This window comes from Lampetra planeri, chromosome 13 (genome assembly GCF_965212315.1).
Source record: "Lampetra planeri chromosome 13, kcLamPlan1.2.h2, whole genome shotgun sequence".
NCBI classification, from domain to species: domain Eukaryota; kingdom Metazoa; phylum Chordata; class Hyperoartia; order Petromyzontiformes; family Petromyzontidae; genus Lampetra; species Lampetra planeri.
In genome coordinates, this window is record NC_136119.1 from 8,010,911 (window position 1) to 8,026,048 (window position 15,138).

At 43.6% G+C, this 15,138-nt stretch overlaps 1 protein-coding gene across 1 annotated transcript; it reads left to right on the forward strand.

The window, feature by feature from the left end:
* Positions 1-12,908: 12,908 nt before the first annotated feature.
* On the forward strand, positions 12,909-14,802 carry LOC144722164 (ankyrin repeat domain-containing protein 34C-like). The gene has a single exon (XM_078600339.1). It carries the CDS (start codon positions 12,909-12,911, stop codon positions 14,499-14,501), a length of 1,593 nt encoding a protein of 530 aa, XP_078456465.1. The 3' UTR covers positions 14,502-14,802.
* The last annotated feature ends 336 nt before the right edge of the window (positions 14,803-15,138 follow it).

A 15,138-nucleotide genomic window follows, 5' to 3' on the forward strand; every position in this document is an offset into this window, starting at 1 on the left:
ATTTGCCTTTTTCATATTGGTAACACCTCATCTATAAAAAAAAAACTCAGCATCTGGTGAGCCTAAGTAAAGACATTAAACTCAATTTCATGGATACCTGACGTCAGCACTCCACTCCTCAACACTTTGATTAGTTTTGAGGTGTCACTGCTCAACCAAGATGTCAATAGGTGACACAATTAAAAACCTTAATTAACTCATCACAAAACGGTTGAACTACACTTAGCAGAACGTTACCTAATAAAGGCATTTACAGCATTATAACTGCACTCCTAACATTATAACAGCATTCCCAGTATTATAAGAACATAAACTAACTTACAGACAATGCTTCTTAAAGTCTCGCAATGAACAGATGCACCCGTCTTCACCGAGACACTAATTGTGCCTCAATGTTCCACTCTATGCAATGGCTGACACCCCTACCTGGCCTTGTGACTTAGAGACCCTTAACTCGTAACTTCATGATCACGTGGCCAAACTCAAAATCGTCATATCAGGAAGTTATTGTGTAAACACACCCCCATATCTGCCGTGGGACAGAACAGCCTCCTAAATAGTGTCTCTGAATAACTCACTACACATATTCTTTGGGTGTTTCGGTAAAGTCACGTAGATATATTAAGAACCAAAGGGGTTGCAAGGCTGCAGTAAAGGTTAAAACCCACTGCTTTGTATATTTGGATGACAAAATGGTTGTTTGGTCACTTGGGAGGGATACGGTATGTAATTTTCTTAACTTTCCACACCCGGCCATTCAGATCACCATGGAGGTCGAGGTGGGTTGAACGTGACCCACAATGTAAAATATCACGTAGTGTTTTATTTCTAGGGCTATATCAAGTGGTAGAGGGGTCCCATTTAAATTAAACAAATTTGGCCACGTAAATATGAGGCCTAGCCAAAAAATACGAAGGAGACATTACAGCGATGCATTCCGCGGCTCCTGAAGCGGTTGTCTGGGCGTGACCACCTGAATGTGAAATCGTAGTTATTGCTCTGCACATCTGTAGGGGTGTTGCGGGAGAGGAAGCGGACAAACACACAGGGGTGTCTACACCCACACACAGGGGTGTCTACATCCACGTCCGCAATGGTTAACCCTGGGGGGCTGTGGGTGGTCGCTGGGATCCCCCATAGCCCCACCCCTCGGGGGAAATTGGTATAAAAGGCAGGGAGCCAGAGGGCTCGTGGTCGAGTATACAAGCTGAACCAGTGAAGACGGAAGACTGCGGATAGGCCCTGGAACTCCCTTGGCTCGCTGTCCTTCTCAGGGCCGGGCAGGGCAAGCCAGAGGCTCGGCCCTAAGAGCCTCAGAGCCGATGCTCTTGTAAGAGCCGGTCTGGTCGGCTGGGTGCCATGATCCGTGCTTAACCAGAGCCGGATCAGACAACCTCCCCTAGCACTCTTAACGGTGGACCTGGGAGCAGACCAGCCGGGGATAGTGCTAGGGGTCTTCCCTGTTCAGGATGGGTGAAGGGGCCGTTACCCCTTCAAGTGTTGTATCCTTGCCCAAGTATTGAAATAAACGTTGTGCCTCAACTACGTCGTCCGTGTCACGAGTGAACCCACTACACATCTACATCAGCCATACAAAATAAGATATCATTCTTAAAAAGCCAAGATTTAGAATCATATTACTTTCAGACAATTCAACATGGGGTTTTAATTGCAGTAAATAAAGTCTTTGCCACCTAATAAAATGTGAAATGGGGCTAATGAATAACTATATATTTTTTCAAAAAAATAAAAACATGATTTCATGTCTTCAAAGGTAATGTATTCCCAGGCAATATAGTGGTTGTGTTGCTATACGTTATGATTTATAATGCATTATAGTATTTTAATTAGGAAACAAATGCACAGCATAGCCTTTTATTCTGAGAGATCTCGAGTAGGTCATCAGTGCTGCGGTAGTATCTGATATATTCAACATCGTACATTTTCATACAATAATGAATTTTTAATACTATAGCTAAGACTACCTTATATAAGTAGTGGGAGTTAATGCACTGAAGTCCCACCCCATTCTCATGTCCCTGAAGGGGTTTAGTGACATTTATGGATTCATTATGATTTACACAATGTTTCCATGGAAAATACATTTGCATTGTTTTAGTGTGGATATAAAGGTTATACGGTTCTGTAATGTTGCATAGTAATTCAGAACAGTATTTGAAATTCATAATGCCCATGTGCTTTTTAAATACATACTTACACATATCGCATCATTCCAACTGTGAGGAATTTAGAGTTATACACTTTATTTAAGCAAAGAGAAAAAACGGGAGATTTACAATGTGTATGTACCCGTACAGTGACAGCACTGTCAAAAAATAATTGGCTGAATACATTTTCCTTTTTTTTCCAAAAAATAAGTGGTGTGGTAGGCACACTTGTTATTTTAAGATAATGGTAAGACAGGAGAGGTAAATTATTTTCAAATGATATCATGTGGTATTTATTACCGCATATACTATATGCATGTTCCGAATTATTTCATTTGTAGCTTTTATTAGTATGTGTATCCACACTAGTATATAAAAAAAAGTATTTCTGATCTCCATTATTGGTATTCTCATGCATTGGCACTTGTGAGCGTTTTCAGTACTAAGGATAGAGTTATTAAGGGAATTGAATCTGACGCAAGCTTGCAATAATATTCACATGGGATAACATGGGGGATGATAGTCTAGGATCCAAGCCACATTTGTATTCTGGAATATTGCATTGGTAAAATGCCATCCCATGGGTTTCCACATAAAAAAAGCACTGCACACAATTACGTAAAATTGATTTTAATGCGGGGAGGTGGCAATGATTCAAATCTTCATGCATTGCTGAAATACCCCGAACGAAGAAATATAAATGGCATCCCTTATTTTGCGATTGCTTTAAAACGAGACCTTTATGTGTGACGGCAGAGAAAATGCATAAAACATACACTTAAGGAAGTTCCACAATGAGTTTTTTTCATGAGAAATCCATATGGAATGCATAGTGTAGCAGGTAAACTCAAAACCATATATCCACCAATAACACATCTTTTATGAACAGTATGGACATGCAAAGTTATGGTGTCGCCAACCCACGTGATCTAGCCACTGCTTGATGAATGCCCCACAAAGCCATTTCTGTCTCTCACGGTCTCGTGAGACAACAATTTATCTCGCACCATGTGATGTCATCTCGTTGTTTGGCTTATAACGTAATGTTATTATCACTAATAAAATATTTCCTAGGGCAGGCGGTTGTTGGAGAGTGTCACCGATGTCATGAATGTGCATGATTTGTCCTTCTTGTTTCAGTACTCTCACATATTTATGTAAAAAAAATTGTAAGTGTATCTACACATTAATATACTCATTGATTATCACATCTGTGCAAAATAAAGACAGTCTTTCTCGATTTTGGCACGCAATAAACCAATATTATATAGTACATAAACAGTATTCTATACTATACTGTACATGGTATACTGTATACAGTAGGTTACAGACTTTCTTTCCTAATACATGCAAACAAATATACAAGTGAGTTGAAAAAAAATCTCAATAATCTTTTACTCATAAATAATTACGGGGAAACTTGAAATACAACTATGTTTAGATGCAGTGCTTTATAAATCCAAATTATATAATCCATTGCATAGTTAAGCAAATAAACACACTATATATGTGAACGTATTAAATGAGCTATGGCAGTTGCATGGCATCCACCCGGACCTCCAAGTGCGCCTTCATAGTCGACCGGGCTTTATATAATACATCAACACGCCTTTCATATGTAGCCACTTACCATAACATCCGAAGATGGATAGATGGCTGAAGACTGTAAATATGCTCATATTTTTACGAACTTGAAATATTGCGTATATAAACACAAATGCTTGTTTTTGGGGGGTGAGATGTACCAACCTTATTTTCAGCAGTAAAAAAAGAAAATCCCAATATAAATGTTTCATGGGCACACGTTCATTCAGCACTTTGAATGGACGTGGGTGGCATGACGGTTCGGTGGTTAGCGCTCATTGCGCTATGTCTCTAGAAACCCGTGCTTGATTCCTGGCTGTGGCTAACAAAGATCACTAGTGAGTGAAATGGCAACTGCTCGTCCCCTCCGAACCTTCATTTTAATCCACCTACACTGACCAGTGTGGTGAAGCATGGTAACAAAAAAAACCTCCACAACATGACATGGGGAAGGCTTTCATCTGGCAGTGGATCAAGAAAGGGTTGTACGTTCATTTAGTCTGCTTTAAAAAAAAGTTATCAAAATACCAATTTGACAGTTTAGTACACATTGTTAAACAAGACATGTGTAGAGGAGAAATATATGCGGTGCGCACTGTTAAGCGGGTGCAACTGAGGTCGAACAGGTGCGTGCGTTGCAACATGAGGTTTGCACCGACAAACCGCCAGTAATTAAGGGGAGAAGCGGGTGCAACCGAGGTCGAACAGGTGGGTACGCTGTGACCCGAGGTTGGCGTGGAAGAGACGGGAGATGGGGAGTGATGATGAGGGATTAATGGGACAACTGGCGCCGGGCTGGCAGCAGCTTGAGGGGGAGCACGTGAGGACTCGGAATGAGGAGGGGTATATAAGGGGAGTGTGCGTAAGTGGAGGGGTTGTTGGTGCCTGGGAACCAAGAGTGAAGACATCTCGCCGCTGCCACTTCAGCCATCAATGGAACATCAACCCTCACGCCGTTGCTGGGCGGGTGTTGGCTGAACCCCCCGCCCGGGACAGACAGGTGAGCGGGTCTGATGGAGCATAGGTGAGGGCAGCGGTGGAGATGCAGAGTCGCTGATTGTGAAGTTGCTGTGTGCAGAGTTGCTGAGTGCGAAGTTGCTATGTGCAGAGTCGCTGTGTGCGAAGTTGCTGTGTGCGGAGTCGCTGAGTGCAGAGTCGCTGAGTGCGGAGCTGCTGTGTGCGGAGTCGCTGAGAGCAGAGTTGCTGAGTGCAGGATAAGTGAGGTGCAGAATACTGTAGATAGGAGCGGGGAAGTCAAGTATATGTGACCATGCAGATAGTTACAGGAGCGCCTACAACTGGCGCAAGAACAGGTTAATAAAGTGTAAGCAGGTGACTTGTCACAACGTGTGGGTGTGAGTAATTTTTGATGACACTACATATGTGTAGTGATGGATTTCACGAGGGTGGAGATGAATGTTGGAGGCAACACGTTTATTAACACAAGGCTACGATACAGTGCGTAGCGAACCCTTAACACTTGAAGGGGTTACGGCCCCTTCACCTGCTGCCTAAGGAGGTACTGCCTCCGGACTGACATGCCCTACTACTGGGGCCACGGTCTCTGGGTCCTCCGGCTAGGGGTGACCTAGGGGAGGCTGTTCTGACCCAACCCAGCCAAGGTACAGGTCCCAACCACTGGCCCGCTCGGTCCCGGCCCTTACAAGGACGTCGGGTCAGGTGAGTCCCAGGGTCCTAGCTAGCTGGGCTTCAGTCTTCAACTGGCCCCGGACCTGTCCAGAAGTCCGGCTTTTATACACCTCCCAGGTATGTCAGCCCCTGGCCACGCCTCCCTTCCAGAGAGTTCTGGGGGGGGGGGGGGGGGGGTCTCGGGGGATCCTAGAGCACCCCGCAGCCCCCCCTGCTTTGGGGCTGGAGAATGTAGCGACCCTTATGCCGGTCCAAGTTACTGCTCCTGGTGGACCCTGTCTGCTACTGCAGGTAGCCCCTTTCCAGCGCTACACATGTATTAATTATCAATCTACGTGCCACATATTTTGTGATGTCACAAATATGAAATTAAGCATCAAACTAAAATGATAATTGTGTTCTCACCAGGTCCCTGGTGATTTACACCAGTGGGTTGAAAGTCTTAAAAAATCTGAACCTCAGGGCCTACCTCATATCAATTTCAATGTCGGTCTCTCTGCTCCAACATTATGTAGATGAAGTGTTAGTTCATAATTGAGTAAACAGAATACAGACATTACATAACTAATATTAAATGGCAGATGAGAAACTGTGATATGTATTTAGCCCTCGGGCCTGTTAGTGAGACCTGACGCAATTAATGAGGTATGAGACTTCAAAAGAGAACTAGACATAAATGCAATCTATCAAATTCATAATAACACTGGTGTTCACATATTTAAAAACCATGTTTTCACATTCATATAAGATTAAAGTACGAAACTTTAATAAAATAACATGTTTAATCAAGCCAGTACTTTGAAATTTCTGTGCCAATAAAACACCTGCTCTCTCAATAAAACGTTAAAAAACGGCATATCAAGAAATAATTTTCTTGACAATTAGAGTCAACGAAGATGTGTTCCGCATATCAATGTTGACCTATTTTGCAAGCAATGTTCATGAAAACAAATTCTGTGCATACAATTGTTTCAAATAAACACCAAATTAAAACACCAATTACTGATTATTCATCCGTGTATAGTCCAATACACTTCTTGCAAATACAGAGATCAATAAACGAGGGAAATGTAAGAATAATAAATGTGAAAAGGTAATTATTAACATTACAAATAACAAGTAAATTACAAATAAAAATAGTCCTTTAGGAATCCACTGCTGGATGAAGGCCTCCTCATGCCTCTTTAGTCATGGGACTTCATCAGTGTTGTGAAATATGGTCAATAATTTGCATTGGACTGCTATGCAGATGTATGTATATTGCATATTTCACACCGTACGTAGCCAACCATGCTAGGAGGTGCAGGCTTAATCGAGGGCCCAAAACTAATAGGGACAATAAAGAGCATTGTCATTACAATATAGGCATCAAGCCATAGATTCTACTTGGTCATTTAATATCACTTAGAACATTGACACCTGATTTTTGCACAAACTAGAGGTGGGACGATTTGGTCCTTTATATCAATGACTCTACAAAACATTGAAGTCGACTCATTTTTCGAGGTCACCTTCTTTGAGCCCATTTTTAAATGACGGCCACACCCCACCTTCTGGCTCCCGAAGGCAGGTAACCCCATACAAGCCATGCCTAGCGTGATGTGACTGATGATGTTGATGATATCACCAAGCCCTGCCCATCACCTCCCATCTAGTGGCAAATGTGGGAACAGAGATGTAAAAATAATCCACTTTTTTATCTTTGCTGCACACCCTTAGCCGCACAATCAAAACGAGAATTTGTAGAGTCACTGGTTACTTTAATAAACACATATCTCAGCTCTAATAAAAACAACAAAGGAGAATATTAATCTGTTTAAAGAGTAATTATGACCTGGATAATATCTGATGTGTATTCTAAGATTACAGTTAATGAAATTTGTCACAATGCAGTATATACAAATGTATGCACTGTAATGATTCACCAGTGGAAAGCATACATTATAATATGAGCAGCGCACAATTTTAACACTGGTGGATGCAGAATAACAATACAAAATAAACTGCTTTTTTCATTTCCAACTTTGTATGCTACAATGGCAGGCTTAAATTCTCACAGCTTATTAATTCAATGAAATAACCTGAAAACTAGTTTGAAATGTAATACCCCTTTCTATGCGATTGATATTTGTAATTTTGGCTTTGGTAATGTCAGGTCTCGTAACATTGCAACACTTATTCGTTTGAGGCTGAAACTCATGTTTAAAGTTACTCCACATAAGGGCATTATTTTGACACAAGCTAAAAAAACATCAGTGCTTCATTTTCTTCCATGGTTTAGATGATCTTGTATCAAAAGAAAATAATCCATTGGCTCGTCCATTGGTTAAGGAATGTCATTGTCAAAAGAAACAAAACTCGAGTGCAATCTTAAATCGAATGCCTAGGTTTAACTTTATGCACAGTTGATAGTTTGTGAAATATTATTTTAGTAAAAAGCACTCATGTGCATTTGTTCCAATAGTGGTTTTATTTTCACATTTTACATACCAGTAGAGGAATACATTCCTGCGGAGGGAGCTGGTAGGAACGTTGGGTTGCTCGGTCAATGGCCAGGGTCAACGGCGGCGTGGTGTATTCCGCAAATATGCCCGACTGTGAGGGCGGGCACAAGCCGGCGTGAGTAGGTTAAACGTTGAGTTTTATAAGGGCACCACGGGGTGACAAGCCCCTCCCCACCCAGCCCCACCCCCCACCCAGCCCCACCCTCCCCACCCAGCCCCTCCCCACCCAGCTCCTCCCCACCCTCCCCACCCAGCCCCTCCCCACCTTCCCCTCTCCACCCAGCCCCACCCCTCCCATTTTTGGATGCACGACGGACGGACGGACACAAGAATCCCCTGTGGGCTGGTGTAACCAGGAAGTTCCTATCAGTACAATATTCATGTTTAGCTGTATGGTCCGCACGCGAATTGATCTGGCTAACGCAGACATGATTCCTTGCAAAAGGTTTCTATATGGTGGTTGGACCTCTTAAAACCTGTTTTATTTACTAGAAAACGTAAAAAGATTTTTTTTTCATACCTTGATACTGGCAAAAAAGGATCCCATTTTGATCTGCACAATTTAATTTTCAGGAAAGAGGCTTTCATGGGTGAATTGCATTGAGCATAGCCGATCTTCCTTGGAGTTAATTGAGTACATTGTTATGCAACCACTCTTCCAAAGTGCCCACCTTGTGTGGCCCACTTTAAAGAACTGTAATATAGATCACTCGCCTGCGAAAAATTGAGTGCACATCTGGTCCTGAGATTACTGTACAGGATTGGCTATGTTTATTTTAGATTATGTTTTGAAATGTTTAACAATAATAAAAGCAACATCAGAAGAGCTTACAATATTAACTGTCAAAAAGTACGTTTTTGAGCGTGCAGTATATTTTTTATGAGAAATTAAGCAATATCTGGGACATTTTACTCAAAATTGTGGTTCATGCAGAAAGAAAATATGACATCCAGAACCATACAGAATACTTATTTGGTGGGGTGGCATAACTGGCAAAACATAGACCCATGTCCAAGCAGTCATTTTTGTTGACTGTACATGGTGGTCCAGATGTTTTGTGACCCCCGCCCCCCCCCCCAATTAATTGACCCCCGACATTTTTTCTTCCCCTTTGCGTATTCATTTTTGCTTTCACACCCCCATTGGTATTCAAAATGATTACGTTTTAGAGAATTAAGTTGGGGTGACAAGATATCTGGACCACCCTATCGATAATCGTGGGATTTAAGTTGGAATAAAGAGCAACATGCGTTGTTTTACAGTAATTCATCATTGTCACATCCTACATTGTCACCAGCTGAAAAGAAAACAAAAAAAAAATTGGGCCAAACTCATGCAGGACAACTCTTAATGCTGTTAAAATATTTACACCTAGTTCCAAGTATTTCACACTGGAAATTGTTTTCTTATTTTGCAATGAAACAATTACTTTTAAATATGAACCATTGCCACTTATGTGTGTTGTTGTAAAAAAAAACCTTCGTATGCAAGTACGCACTGTATTGTTCCCCCCCCCCCCCCACACTTTTGAAGCACTACACGGCTGGTGGAATGGTGCAGGAGTTCAGTGGGTTCCAGCTCACTGCGCGATGAACCTGGCATTTTAGAGTCCCATTCCCGGTGAAAACGCACGTAAGTGGTGAGTGACATCCGAGACAGGCCTGCGCACCCTTCACATCCTCACAATCCGTATTCGCCAGCGTGGTGAAGGTTGGTCAAACAACGCCCCCATGACCCATTTCCATTGTGGGGAGGCCTTCACCTAGCAATTGATTGACTAAGGGGTCAAAATTAATGAATTAATTAATGGTAGGATCGTTTTCAGGAGGTATATAAGATAGGAGGTGGGTTACATTATCATGCAGAATAGTTAGTCTGTATCTCAACATGGTCATTAATTGCATCTGTGCATGTGGTATTGTGCTATTTGGAAGAGCATATAAAATACAAATTCATTAGGGTTGTGTAAAAGTGCTGTATATTTAAGCTATCAATGAATGCTATTGAATACCAATTCCCAAATACAGTACGATGTGTTTTACGCTTGTCAAATGGATATGCAATAATATGGCATAGCCGTTTTAACACCATATCGATAGCCGCATTTGTTGATCTTGCATAGTTATATTTACTGCTTTGAAGTGGAAGATTAAACTGCTGACATCATGTGCATAACCCACACAGTGTAATTTGTATATATGTTTTACATTTTAAACCTTATTGTTGCAACACGTTGATGATATGGCCTTCCAGAGCATTTGTTAATTGCAAGTGGTGTTACCAATTGGGCATCCAAAAAAAGCAGCATCAAAACAGCCGAGCCAGCTCCACTTGCAAATCAAGAACACCGTTGCAATTAATATTGCATGGATGTGCAGGGATATAAAAGAAATGCTTTAAAGCAGAGCAGCTATCAAATGCAGACACAAAACCTGTCTTTACCTTTGCAGTAATGGGCCATAATTATTCCCCCAATGTACGTGTAATGTTGTCATTCTGTCCTCGTTTCCATATCAAGAACATCCCCACGTGGTGCTTTCTTAACCACCACGCCCATCACCCCCACCCCCGCCACACTCAAATCAACTGATACCTATCCCCCATCCATCCATCTACCCATCCATCCATATGTCTTCCCATCCATCCCGCAAGACACGAAAACAAATCTGCAGGCAATGATGCGGCTAGCCAGCAGACCCCTTCCAACCATCCAACCATCAAGGGCAACCATCTCTCACACACAACCAAGCAAATATTTGTTAGAATAGCATCAGGGGAAAAAAAGACCCGAGCCTTTATCATGCAGTATGTTTTACACCAATGCAAAATAAGGATGCAATGGACTATTAGAATATTAGCAAAGCAAAGTGGAGCTAAAAGTCACCGAGCCACAGACAAGACAGATACAGAAAGCTATAGGCACCCCCCCCCCCGGGACTTTGTGGGTGGGAAAGAAGGCACGCAAGCTGTCAGGCAGGCAGACAGGCAGTCAGGCGGGTAGGCAGGCAGTCAGGCAGTCAGGCGGGTAGGCAGGCAGGCAGACAGACACACAGACAGTCAGGCAGTCAGGCAGGCAGGCAGCCAGGCAGGCAGGCAGACATGCAGGCAGGCAGACAGACAGACAGGCAGACAGGCAGGCAGGCAGGCAGACAGGCAGTCAGATAGGCAGGTAGTCAGATAGGCAGGCAGGCAGTCAGACAGGCAGGCAGTCAGGCAGTCAGACAGGCAGTCAGGCAGGCAGGCAGACAGTTAGGCATTCAGGCAGGCAGGCAGTCAGGCAGGCAGTCAGGCGGGTAGGCAGGCTTGTCCCGGAGGCGTAGGCGACGCAATTAAAGCGCACAGCTGGCGTAAAAAAAAGAAGGGCACGCGGCTTCGCTCGCCGCGGACACGCGCACAGCGGCGCGAGGCGTGCGCGCGACGGCTTCGCTCCCCCCCTGACCAGGAGTGTGGGCGCTTGCGACGCGTTCGTCCCATCGCCTATTGTTGCCTTTCCTTTTGTTTGCTCTCTCATTGTTATTAAAGGTGACCATCGAACAACAATATGACTGCGGATGCCTGCGATGTTGGGCGAGCGCCGGTATTTCTCGCCGACGCACACGTACACGAGCGGCTGGGAGTGGCTTATGCGCTTATTATTTATTTCCTTATTTTTAACAGGAGATGTGGAGTGGCCACATCAAAGACGGGGCTGGTTTATTCATACTTCAGAGCCAGCCAACATCATGTGTCTCGACGTTGATGATAGAAACTGAAGTAACAATGATGTGTACATTGTTGTGAGATTGTCTGCGAGCTGCACATTGCTCATCACTTCGTGGACGGACCCTCACGGCTGTCAGAGGAGGTAAGAATTCTTCAAATGTCATTTTACAAAACTCTCGTTACCAAACCTCTGCATTCTTCCTGCAATGTGACAAATATATATTGAAATGCATTTTTATAAAATAACCTACCGCATTGAAAGACAGAAAATGAAGTGTGTAAAATCTTAATTTTAGAACTTTCGTGACTGCAGGAATTATTATTTGGTTCTTTCGGTTAAGTCACGTCTAAAGATAAAATAAAAAATTAAATAATAAATTAAATTAAATATTATTATTTATTATTTAATTTAATTTATTATTTTATCTTTAGACGTGACTTAACCGAAAGAACCAAATAATGAAGTGTGTAACTTTTACAATTACAGCGTGCGCTGAAGTGGGTTGCAATGCTGTTATGTCAGTCTCTGTTTCATTTATGATCATGTGGCATATATTGATTGGTACATGCAACACCCGTGAATACTAAAGACGTAGCTCTTCTGATGTGCAGATTTAAAAATGGGGCCATGCTATGTTAATGCTATAGTAAATGTGAAAATTGTATTACACCAAAGGCATGTAAGATCATTAGTAGAAAAAAAAAACGTGTGGCCACTGACTTGCTTGCTGTCACGGTGTAACGATTAGCTTACTTGCCACTTGCAAGATTTATGTTACGTAACAACATCTATCCTTTTTTTCAGATCAACGTGCCTCGCGTTTGTTCCAGTGCGTTGCTTTAAATCAATAAGTGCCTTTATGGGTAGCGTGTTATGGCAAGCTCTTCATAAATGTTTAATCGGTAAAATCAAATACCGACGTGGATTTTGTCATCCGTGCAATGCATTTGGCTCTGCAAACACTGATGGTGGTTATGATAGATCTAGCCGGCTGGCAAAGCAATTATGTGTACAGCATGCATTGTAAACAATGCGTATTACAGTTTTACAATTCAGTAAACTGGATGGCGATTCATCGTCTGGTAAAGCAATACGATATTATGGATTTTGTTAATTTCATTCAATACTAGAACATTATCACACGGGAACAGAAATAAACACTCCCAATGCATGACATTTCCTCAATAGATGGCAATGACCCAAAAAATGATGTGCCCGATGGTTTATAAAAAAAGAATTAATGAATGGATGCATCATGTCGATTGCTGTTGTTAGGAGTGCAATTCGGGCAGAACACGATGGACGAGTGCTCTGAGCTGAGGATGGAGAACAATTCCCTGTGGAAGGCCGTGTACATGGGCCGCCTACGCCTGAGCAGGCTGCTGTTGGAGGGCGGCGCGTACATCAACGAGAGCAACGAGAAGGGCGAAACTCCGCTCATGATGGCCTGCAGGTCGAAACAGATGGATTCTCAGAGTGCAAGCAAGCTCAAAATGGTCAAGTACCTCCTGGAAAACAAGGCGGATCCCAACATTCAGGACGTGTCCGGCAAAACGGCTCTGATGCACGCTTGCATTACGAGGGCAGGCTCGGACGTGGTCCTGCAGCTGCTGCAGAACAGCGCAGACCCAAGCCTCGAGGATCATTCCGGTGCATCTGCCCTCGTCTACGCCATCGATGCCGACGACAAGGAGACTCTGAAAGTCCTGCTGGACGCATGCAAGGCAAAAGGCAAGGATGTGATCATCATTACCACCGATAAATCCGCGTCGGGCTGCAAGACGACGAAGCAGTACCTGAATGCCCCTCCTTCGCCCAACATCAGCGATCGGCAATCCGAGGTCACCTCGCCGACAAACATCGAGCTCAAAACCGTTTCAGCACCTTGCGCCACGGGTGGCAACGAGACTGAAAATATTTTCGCTTTCAAATCAAATGAGTTGGCACCTCTCGCGCCGAATGACATCAGTAGGAGAGGAGGCGTCAAGCGCGGCGGTGCCAAGCTGCCTCAGCTGCAGAGACTCAAGTCAGAGCCATGGGGTTTGGTTGCACCTTCGTGCTCTGGCCAACACAACCTCGCAGCGACACAGCAGGACACCTTGAAGCATGCCACTGCGGTTGATGAGATGTCTTCTGGAATTAACTCCTTACTGGCAGCCCAGCGGCATACGCTGTCAAGGCATCACAGTCTCGAGGTGAACGACCCGCCCCTTAGATTTATCACCGGCGAGCAAGGGTCCTCGCCGAACTGTTCCTCGGCGCAAGCGTCTCGCAAGATGTTGTATGAGAAAAATGCTGGACAGCCTCCGCGTCATCTGGCGGCGCGAAGGAACACCCTCCCCGTGGAAGAAATAAGCGAGACCCTTGCAATGCCTGCTGCGTCAGGTTTGCGTGACATCATCGCCCACCGGCTGTTGGGCAATGACCACTACAACTCGGACACACAACTGCAGGCTGAGCCTGCCATCATTGTTCCAGTGGACCTGGGAAAAGCCACACTGGAGCGCAGGAAACACACGGTTATGTTGTCGAATTCGAGGGATTCGTTGGACGGTCTTGCCGGAAACCCGACAATGATGCCTCAGCATCGACACCCAAGCCTTATAGAACGAAGAGGATCTGGAACTCTGTTGATGGATCACTTTGCTCACACGCGTCCAGGAATTTTGCCACCAATCAACACCAACAGCAGCATGCACAGTATTTCTGACTTTGCCAGCACAAACAAGACTAACTCTCCCACTGCGATGGTCAAGCCGATGGTGCCCACTGTACCGAGCTCACCCAACAGCTGCGATGCAAAACCAAGGAAGAAAATCATCAGGCGCCACTCCATGCAAGTCGAGCAAATGAGGCAGCTTCTAACTCGGGAAGAAGCAACAGAGGATTGAGGGATTGGTCGAATGTACGACGCTGTGCCAGTATTTGAGTGCTCTGGAAAAAGTGTACGTAGAAAGGCACCTCCGGTTAGCGCGGTTGGCTACATATGGTGCAGAAAAATTTCAACATACAAATGCATGGTATCAGCCTTTTTTGCGAGAAAAGGGAGATTAGCGGGTGGAGTTAAGAAAGGGTGGTACCGTGCCACTTAGAAGAACCCATGAATTCTGGATGTCCTGCCTTAATAAATTGAAGAGCACCTAATAGGCAATGGCAGAAATGTAATAGGCATTTGTATCTCCTTATTCACCGCTGAGTTGCAGAAATTACACTTGGCTGCAGTTCATAATACTTGCACATTTAAAGCGTGACCAGTATTTAACGTGCAGTATATGCTTATATCAGCTCTCATTTGGCTCTTTGTGGTAAAATGTATGAGTAGATGAAAAAGTGTAACTATTATTGTTGGTTTATCAACACAAGTAAATTAATTGTCAAGTGCACTGGCTTCATAACCATATTTATCACAACACAACTTAGAAATAATTAACAGCACGAACACAACGGCTCAATCTTTAACTAACTATAGAATATGTTGTTTGGTGTTATATTTTGATAGTTATTGGGATTAAATTCGATTTACATTTT